This window comes from Lolium rigidum, chromosome 7, assembly GCF_022539505.1.
Source record: "Lolium rigidum isolate FL_2022 chromosome 7, APGP_CSIRO_Lrig_0.1, whole genome shotgun sequence".
Lineage (NCBI taxonomy): Eukaryota > Viridiplantae > Streptophyta > Magnoliopsida > Poales > Poaceae > Lolium > Lolium rigidum.
This window is the reverse complement of record NC_061514.1, coordinates 194,439,510-194,449,257: the sequence shown is the minus strand read 5'-3', so window position 1 is coordinate 194,449,257 and position 9,748 is coordinate 194,439,510. Positions and strand designations below refer to the sequence as shown.

The following is a 9,748-nucleotide window of genomic DNA, read 5'->3' as shown; positions in this document are numbered from 1 at the left end:
CCAACGCGGTGACCCAAAGAGACGCCACGTGGTTCGTCTTCGTTGCGCGGCGCTGCGCCATGGCAGGCCTCGACGGGACAGCCATGGTGGGCGGTGGAACGCGCGGGAAAGATCCCGCGCGCACCAAGGTTCCGCGCGCGCGAAAACGCCATTGGCGCGCGCTCGCGCCCAAGTTTCCCGCCGGACCGCCGGCTATAAAGACGGCGGCGGTCTCACCCGAACCGCATCACCGTTCTCTCCCCTCCACCTTCTCCGGCGCCATGCCGCGCACCCTTCGAGCCACATGGGCCAAGCTCTCCCTCGCCGCCGGGCCGGGTTCCCGCGGACGGACGAGGAGGAGCGCGCGGACTCGCGGTGGGTCGCCGACGACGAGGCGCTCCGCGTCGCTGCCGGCGGCGGCAAAGAAGGCCGTTAACGCGGAGATGGGGGAAGCGGCCGCGGAGGGCTGGCACGAGACCGCGGACGGCCGGGTACGAGGCCGCGGAGAGGGGGCGGACGCCGCGGAGGAGCCCGTCGCCGCGGAGGACCTCGCGCCGGCGAACATCGGCGCCGCCATCGAGGAGCGTCTCGCCGACCTCACGCGCGTGACGAAGGAGCACGAGGGCATGCGGCGGGCCGGCTGCCGCCGCTCAGGCGACCTCCTCGGCCGGAAGAACGAGCTGCTCGCTATGCGAGCAGCCCGTCACCTCATCCGAGATGCCGTCGCCCGAGCGGCGCGCCCGGGAGGATCGCTGCGTCGGCGGAGCGCGGCCGACAAGAGCGCATGCGCCGGCGGCGGGACAACCACGAGGCCCGAGCCGCCGGCCGCGTCCGCCTGGAGGCGCGCACCGCCGTGGAACGCGCCGCCTGCAGGAGCTTGAGCTATGCGGGAAGCGGATGGTTCCGCCGCAGGAGGCGGAGCGCGAGCGCGCCCGAGCTGCGCGGACGGAAAGGAGGAGGATGATGCCCTCCGTCCAAGCTGCGGAGGCCCGCGCCGCCGCCGACGCGCCACCCAGCCCGTAGGAAGCTGGAGTGGAATCCTCACGCGTACAGGCCGCCCGCGTCGAGTGAAATCCACGGCCCCGACGGCGAGCCGGCCCGGAGTCGCCGGCGAGGCCACCGGCCCCGTACGTATTTAGGATAGAAGTAGTAGCTAAAAAAATTGTAATGAGTTCTATTTAATGAAAAATATTATTTATGCCTATGACACGCGGGCCAGGGGCGGACAAGGGGCGGACGCCAGCGACCAGCCTTTCGCGTCCGCGGCCACGCAAACCCTGGGCCGGGTTTGCGTCGTTCCGGACGCCGCGGGCATCCGTTTTAGGGATGGGTCCGCGCGCTGGGCCGGGTTTTTGTCCGGCTGGACCCATCCGGACGCGCGGGCGCGGGATGGGTCGCCCGGTTGGAGATGCCTTAGCTCGGGCTCAGTATGGATGAACTTGAGTCGTTACCGTGTTAAAGTCGTCATCGATGTGCTGACCTTCAGCGGTTTTCTGACAAGGGCAGCGCGGGGATGTGCTTTCCTTCTTAAGTTGAAGGCATCTTTGCGAAAGAAGTTGTCTTTGTTTTAGGTGTTGAATTCTTATCTTGTAATGTTTGATTTTGCTCTTGTTGCGTTTGCATCAACTTTAATAACGAAGGTTGTGTGCACCATCACTTTGATGCAGATGCCAGGATTTCAACCTCCTTAAAAAAACTAAAAAAAAAGATTCATCTTCATGTAGAACCCTCTTATTTTTATTGTCTAACAATCAAGTGGTGGTTGGCAAGCACATAGCGCGTAAGTGAGATGGAAACGTAAACAAAGAAAAAAAACAAATGTAGCGGCACCAGACTGCCGTGGTCTAAGATGCAAACTAGAGTAAAAACTATTAATGCAAGCAAGATAAATGTATTTTGTATTTTGGAAATAAATACAAAATACCGGATATGGGTCACCAACCATGAGGACAAGAGGAGGATCATTCACTCCCATTTCTCCTCGGTGATTAAGAAAAGGAACCCCAGAAGTAAAAAAGGGCAATTTTCGGATCATCCAGCGACACGGCGCCTGATCCTTATAGCTTCACCTGTCCTTTCTACAATTCATGTTGGGAGGTCATCAAGCTAGAGAAAGTGAGAGTAGTTCGCAACTTTCAAGTTGCGAATCTCCATTAGGTCAACTCTGGCACCATTGCTTTAATCCCTAAGAAATATGGGTTTCAGGAGACTTCAGACTTTAGGATGATTAGCCTAATTCATGCTATTGTGAAATTCATCGCCAAAATGATGGCAACTCGGATAGTCCCTCACATGAACTCCCTTATGTCCAATGCCCAAACTGCCTTCAACAAGAAACGGATTATGCACAAAAACTTCTTATATGTAAACAAACCTTCTGAGTAAATTTTACCGATCCAAAACCCAGTGCCTCCCTCTTCAACCTTGACATAATGAAAACCTTTAACTCAAATCTCTATGGGACTATCTGTTCGACCTTCTTTGGCATTGTGGCTTCTCGACAAGATTTTCTGATTGGGTTTGGGCACTCCTATCTACCTCCACATCAAGAGTTCTCCTTAACAGAGTGCCATGTGATCCAATGAAGCATGGCCGATGTTTTCAGCAAGGGGAACCATTGTCTCCTATCTTCTTCGTGCTAGCCACTGACCAAATCAATGCCATCCTAAATATGGTAACTTTGCAAGGATTTCGTCACCCCCTTCCTCGGAGATCCCCAATGACTCGCACCTCCCCATATGCAATGATGCAACCTTGTTTGTGGCTCCGATCAAAGAGGATATCCTCTTTCTTGCATCAACTCTTGCCTCCTTTGGTGATGTTACCGCTTTGGTCGCTAATTGCAAATAAACCTTTTTGTTCCGATTTGTTTTTAAAATATTGACCTCTATGCCATCCTATAATAATTCCTGGCAACAAAAAACGTCTTCTCCAATGCGCTACTTGGGTCCCCTATCCATTCTACCATCTTACAATAATGGGTTTTCAACACTTAAAAGGCCAACCGGAAAGTCTGTCACGGTGAATTGGAAGAATGTTAATATGGTCGGGCGTAGAGTGTACCTCCAGAGCCATATACCACATTACCTCTCTTGACCTTCCGAAGGAGCTGATAAAAAAGACCATTTCACTTATTCTGACTTTCCTATGGGTGGGATGTTATAAAGTAACCGGAGGGAAATGCAAGGTCAATCGGGAGATGGCTTTTGCCTCCCAACCAAGCTCGGCGACTTAGGCATTCTAAATCGTGAAAATTTTGCTCATGCCTTTCGATAAACATGGCTATGGCTTGAATGGGTTGATGACCCCAAGCCTTCAATTGAACTTGAGAACCCAATGCAATGAAAAGGCTAGAGAGCTAATTGCGGTGGGATACTGTCGTGATGGTTGGAAATGGTGAGAAGGGAAAATTTTGGACCTTTCCATGGCTAGATGGAGGTTGGCCAAAGGACATTGCCCCAAGCTCTTTGCAAAAAGAAAAAAAAGGAAGAATTGCACAAGCAAGAATGCACTTGAAAACAACTTTTGGGTCAACCAACTCAATATCCAACAAGGATTCGATGTCGATCACATTCAACAATTTATCACTCTTTAGAAATTGATTGACTATGTCCCATGATACCCCTGATAATATATGTTGGAATTCATAAGTGATGGCACCTACACCGCAAGTCGGCCTACCAGATGTAATTTGATTGCATCATCTCCAACTCTCTCAATGCTTCGCTTTGGAGCCCCTCTCCAAATGCAAATTCTTTGATTGGTTCGTGATGCGAAATAGGATTTGTATGACATACCATGTTCATAATATAGGTTGACAAAATTTTGGAAATTGCCCTCTTCGCAATCAAGTTCAAGAATCGGCGAGTCCCCTTCTGTATAAATGCCTCTTCACAACAAGGATTTGGAAAGATGTCATTGTTTGGTGTGGTGCCCCGATATCATTCCGGAGCCGGCCTCTGCATCGAATGGATGCATGTGACATTTATTACTTTATTTAGAATCACGTTTGTTTCATGGTATACATGGAAGGAGCGTAAAACAAGGTGTTTTTCGACATCATGCCTCTCCAGCAAGTGTTGTCATGTCCGGAATAAAGGATGAAGCTAGAGCGTGGTGTTTGGCCGGGGCCAATTATTTGAGCAATGTAGTTCCGGGAGAGTAGACCCCCATGTGAACTCCTAGGGTGTGTCGTAGGCATTTGCTTCTAAAAACTCCTTCTTAATCAATAAAAAAAATGGCAAGTCTTTTTTATCTTGGTTTTAATTTTAAAAACACTGTAATATTTTGCTCGGAAGAAAGTCCATCTTAACATGTCACTCTCATGTTTGTTCTTATCTTGCCCATGGCTGCAAATGTCTTTCCTGGCCAGATACGCGGCCATGGCCTCACTGACGTCGACACCCTGGGCCTGCGTCTCCTCTGAATTCTGAAAGACTGCGCGGAGGAGAAGGAAACCTTCAGGGGGAGATCGACTTCCATTCCGGCGCCGTGCCTGAGATCGAGCCGCTCTGTAGCTTCCGGGCAATAATAGACGGCCGGCGTCCCATGGTGCACGTGATCGGAGGCAAGAGCCGACGGCGGAGAGCCAAGTGGCTTTGCGCGCCAAGCGCCGCATTTAGCACTCCAACAACCCTTCGTCCCCCCGATTGATCGACGCCAGTTGATTCCATTAAACGCGATCCGTTTCGGGTGGTCCTCTTCTTGAGCAATTCACCTCCCCTGTCTCCCGCCCGCTAACCCACCGGAGTACCCGCTCCTTAACTCGGCGTCTGAGACACTAGTACTGATCAGAGAGGAGGGAGAGAGCCCGCCAGTCAGGCCTCTATAAGAGGAGGCAGAGAGCGCCCGCCACCTCTCGTGTCCAACGATCCTTGCGCTTGCCAAGTTGCAGCTAGCCACTCGTCAACTGTGTCCAAGTCAGTCTCGGCTGCCCGCCTCGTGCGTCCATGGCCGCTTCTTCTCCGGCCGTGTCCACCATCCTCGCAGTCGTCGCTGTGGCGCTGCTCCTGGCGGCCGCCGGCGCGCCGACGGCGTCCGCGGCGCGCGCCTTCTTCGTGTTCGGCGACTCCCTCGTCGACAACGGCAACAACAACTACCTCATGACGACGGCGCGCGCCGACGCGCCGCCCTACGGCATCGACTACCCCACGCACATGCCCACGGGGCGCTTCTCCAACGGGCTCAACATCCCCGACATCATCAGTACGTCTACGTCCGGCCGCTCTCTAGCTCACCTCTCTACAGTCTACAGTTCACATTACACTCTGAATGTTCGGTTCTTGACATTTTCGCACCTTCATGACTACGTACTCAGGCGAGTACCTCGAGTCTCCGCCCGCGCTGCCGTACCTGAGCCCCTACCTCCGGGGCGACCAGCTGCTCGTCGGCGCCAACTTCGCCTCCGCCGGCGTCGGCATCCTCAACGACACCGGCGTGCAGTTCGTAAGCTCCATTCCTTAACACACCCACTTCCTTTGTTCCTTCCAAAGAATCATCGTTTACCTATAGCAGTACAATAATGCAGGCGGCATTGGTTCGTTGTGCAATTACTTACTGCTCTATGTACGTACGTACGCTCGTACGTGCAGGTGAACATCATTCGGATCGGGCAGCAGCTGCAGAACTTCGAGGACTACCAGCGGAGGCTGGCCGGCTTCATCGGCGAGGACGCGGCGAGGCAGCGCGTCAACCAGGCGCTCGTGCTCATCACCCTCGGCGGCAACGACTTCGTCAACAACTACTACCTCGTGCCATTCTCCGCCAGGTCCCAGCAGTACGAGATCCACGACTACGTGCCCTTCATCATCTCTGAGTACAAGAAAGTGCTCGCGGTAATCTTTACTGCACTTCCCAAACTTATCAATTTCTGCTCGAACGCATGCTTATCTAGCCCATAATCCAACAAACTTATTTTTGAGGTACATAACCCAACAAACTTGGTTACTAGCAATTTAGCACTCATGGAGAAAACTTGTTTGGGACGCTCCTATTTTTTTTTAATGTCAGAACGGTGTCCAAGAGTAGTAGGACTAAATTTGCCCAAAATGCATAAGAGAACGAAATGCTGCGTGCTGGCTAAAACAGTAGCTCAAAGAGCCGAGTCTGCAATTCTGAATAGCCTGCCTGCCCTGCTGGTATTGGAAACAAGACATGGGCGGTAGTGCCGGTGAACAATTCTTGGCAGTGGAGTCATTTTTGGGTAGTATGTTCTGCCGACGCGGCCTGTAGTTTCTGCACACCGGATTCAGTATACACTGTTTCTGGCAAGAGTTTGCCCATGAGGTAAGAAACCATTTTATTCACGAGTCATGGCCACTTTCAGTAACAGTTTAAGACATCCTCACTGTTTAAGCAGAGTCCAAATACAGTGTGCAATTACTTCACATTTCTAGCTATGCACCAAGTGTAGCTGTGTTAGTAAGGTCACTTGCATCCATAGTGCACTTCTCTCTTCCGAGATAAGAATGTAGTACTAGTATACGTTTTGATTCATAATGCAGCTAGAGTTTAGACATCATTAAGCCAAGAGCATTTTAGAGCACCAAACACCAATTATAACAACATGTCTTTTAAGGATCAATACTGTAGAACGGAATTTGATCTACCCGTACTAGACCGTACTGGTTCAGAATTACTGCAGCATTTCCATTACTACAAGGAGTTACTACTACTAGAGTACATCGATTAACATTCACACGTCTTTGTACCGGATCCTTGGTGCTCCAGATCTGAAGTCCTTCACATTTATGAATCATTCATAGGCTCTACTACCCTCTAGCGTAACAATAAGCACAACATTTACTTAGTAGTTTCTCAAGCATGAAAATCCAAGCATGCAGTACTACAAGGCCGGACCAAGTTCTTACCCTAGGTGGAGGATGTCTGCCTCGGCATGAATCGTCTCTCGATGCATGCATGTTGGCTGTTGTCACTTCACCAACCACACTATGTCACTCTGCCCATGCAATCAATAGACCAACCAGTACACAGTACATAGCCACCACGTACAAAACCGCACTCTGAACTCTGATCTACTATCACAAAGTAAAAGGCACCATGGAAAGGGTAACTGGATAAGAAGCACACTGGCGCGTGCCAAGTGTGATGATTTACAATTTACTCTTGTAGTACCTTCCATATGAGGCTGTTGAAATGTATTTACTGTCGCCACATGCAAGAGCAGTGGCGCTCGTGCACGCAGCTTCGTTCATCTACAGACAGACATGCTACGTGTAGGGCTCCGAGTAAGGGGGGCCATGGCCAAGTGGCCGACTACCGCCTCTCTGTGTCTAACCAAAAACTCCATGAATGTCTGCAATGCAGAGGCTGTACGAGCTGGGCGCCCGGCGCGTGGTCGTGACGGGGACGGGGATGATCGGGTGCGTGCCGGCGGAGTTGGCCCTGCACAGCCTGGACGGCTCCTGCGCGCCGGACCTGACGCGCGCCGCCGACCTCTTCAACCCGCAGCTGGAGCAGATGCTGACGGAGCTCAACGGCGAGGTGGGGCACGACAACGTCTTCATCGCCGCCAACACCAACAGGGCCAGCTTCGACTTCCTCTTCAACCCGCAGCAGTACGGCTTCGTCACCGCCAAGGTGGCCTGCTGCGGCCAGGGCCCCTACAACGGGCTCGGCCTCTGCACGCCGGCGTCCAACGTGTGCGCCAACCGCGACGTCTACGCCTACTGGGACGCCTTCCACCCCACGGAGCGCGCCAACCGGATCATCGTCGGAAACTTCATGCACGGCACCACCGACCACATCAGCCCCATGAACCTCAGCACCATCCTCGCCATGGACAGCAGGAACTAGCTAGCTGGGACTAGCTCCATCTGCGCGCACCAACCTACATATATATAGCTACATATATATGCTTATAGTTGTTCCTAGTTGGTCGAACGAACGGCTCTCTGTTTGTGCCCTGAAGCTGGTGGTCTAGAAGTTTTTGGTTGATGGGTCCTTGATCTTCTTTTATGGTTTATTAGGTGAGAGTAAGTAATGCAAGGTGGATTATGCTATTTTATGTTTGCTGCTCCAGATTGTTTAGCGGCTAGGAACTTGAGACAGTTGTTTGTGCTCCATTAATTCAAGAATTCGTTGTAGCTTGTGAAACTCTTTCTTCTGTCCATCGGTAGCTTGTGATTTTGTTTAGCGGCTAGGAACTTGAGACAGTGTTTTCTGCTCCATCAATTAAAGAATTCGTTGTAGCTTGTGAAACTCTTTCTTCTGTCCATCGGTAGCTTGTGATTTTGTTTAGCGGCTAGGAACTTGAGACAGTGTTTTCTGCTCCATTAATTCAAGAATTCGTTGTAGCTTGTGGAACTCTTTCTTCTGTCCATCGGTAGCTTGTGATTTTGTGAACCTCTTTCTTCTGTCCGTAGCTTGTGAATTTTGATGCAGGCAGGTAAAGATCGACGACTTACTTCAAATGTTTTTGCTGCCTCGTGATCATCGAGCATTTCACGGAAGGTAGTTGACCAGAGTCAATGGTACTGACGCATTGCACATGAATACCGGGGTAGATCTGAACTGTCCAGACGGGACCGATTAAAAGAGCGGAGGGCAGAGGATTCAGAATCGGAATTCAGTGAGCAGCAGCGCTTCATGGAAACAACTCTGGGGCCTGAAATTCTCACCTCATTTCATGCCTTCCCAGTTCCAATCATCAATCAGATGACGAGGTTCTTGTAATTTTTTTTGTCCGGTTTGCAGTCACCATGCAGGTGGTGGCCTGCAGTTCAGAACTGTGATTTTGATTGAACGGCCTGCACCGGACGGCAGGCTAATAGCCCGGTTGAACTCAGAAAATCTCATCTCACCCGAGCTAAATAACCCATCCGTTGATTGGTAGCTCGGCTCGGTCCGTCTCAACACTGCCGGCCTCATACGAAAAATGGCTCTCAGCCAGGCCAGGTTGGGAAGCTCGAATCGGGCTTCGCAGGTCGACCGAGCTGAGCTCATCCCGCAAACAACTGTAGCAGCGCCCCGATGCACCCCCAGACCCCCGCCCCCGTCTCTTTTCCCCATCCATTCTCCCCCGTTCCTTCTCCTCGGGCGCCCGCCTCCTCTCCCGCCCGCCTCCTCTCCCGCACCGGAGCAAGCGACCAGGGCCTCGCGCCGGCGCCCTCCGGCACGCCGTTGTGTCGCCGAACCGCCGTCGCCGCCGCCCCACGACCCGCCACCATCGACGAGAGGGCTCCGAGGCTCCACGTTTCCCGATTCCCGCTCCGGTCCTCCACGATTCCCGCACGAACGAGCAGAGGAACGAGCTCGCGTCGGCCACGACCTCCAGCACGCCGTGCTTCTCAACCGCCGCCGCCCCATGGCCCGCCGTCGCCGCCGCCCCATGGCCCGCCGTCCAGGATTGCCGATTCCCGCACGAACGAGCAGAGGAACGAGCTCGTGTCGGCCACGACCTCCAGCACGCCGTGCTTCTCAACCGCCGCCGCCCCATGGCCCGCCACCGCCGCCCCACGGCCTGCCACCGGCGAAGAGAAGGATCTCAGCACAGTGGTGCCTGTGAGGACCCGATTGCTTTTTATTTTTGTGTGTAGGGGCTCTTGTGTAAAAGTTTGGACCTCTCTGTTATTCATAGTTCTTGGGCCAATCTCTACCCGGACAGAGCAACCAAACAGAGTATGAGTTCAGCTTATTCCAACACAGCCGGGCTAACAAACATACCATAAAATCTGAGAGCAACTTGTATGAGGTGAGATATCTCAAGTGAGAAAGTGAATTCCAAATGAACCGGTCTACCAAACACACC

The 9,748-nt window shown here is 52.5% G+C and overlaps 1 protein-coding gene across 1 annotated transcript; it reads left to right on the top strand.

The window, feature by feature from the left end:
* The first annotated feature begins 4,928 nt into the window (after positions 1-4,928).
* On the top strand, positions 4,929-7,794 carry LOC124678563 (GDSL esterase/lipase LTL1-like). The gene is made up of 4 exons (XM_047214439.1): positions 4,929-5,184; positions 5,297-5,424; positions 5,571-5,813; positions 7,306-7,794. The coding sequence occupies exons 1-4, from the start codon at positions 4,929-4,931 to the stop codon at positions 7,792-7,794; spliced, it is 1,116 nt and encodes a 371-aa protein (XP_047070395.1).
* Positions 7,795-9,748: the final 1,954 nt, after the last annotated feature.

Coding starts and splice junctions, on each gene's coding strand:
- LOC124678563 (XM_047214439.1), top strand. CDS start 4,929: ATGGCCGCTTCTTCTCCGGCCGTGTCCACCATCCTCGCAGTCGTCGCT. Junction 5,185..5,296: donor CAACATCCCCGACATCATCA/GTACGTCTACGT, acceptor CTACGTACTCAG/GCGAGTACCTCGAGTCTCCG. Junction 5,425..5,570: donor ACGACACCGGCGTGCAGTTC/GTAAGCTCCATT, acceptor TCGTACGTGCAG/GTGAACATCATTCGGATCGG.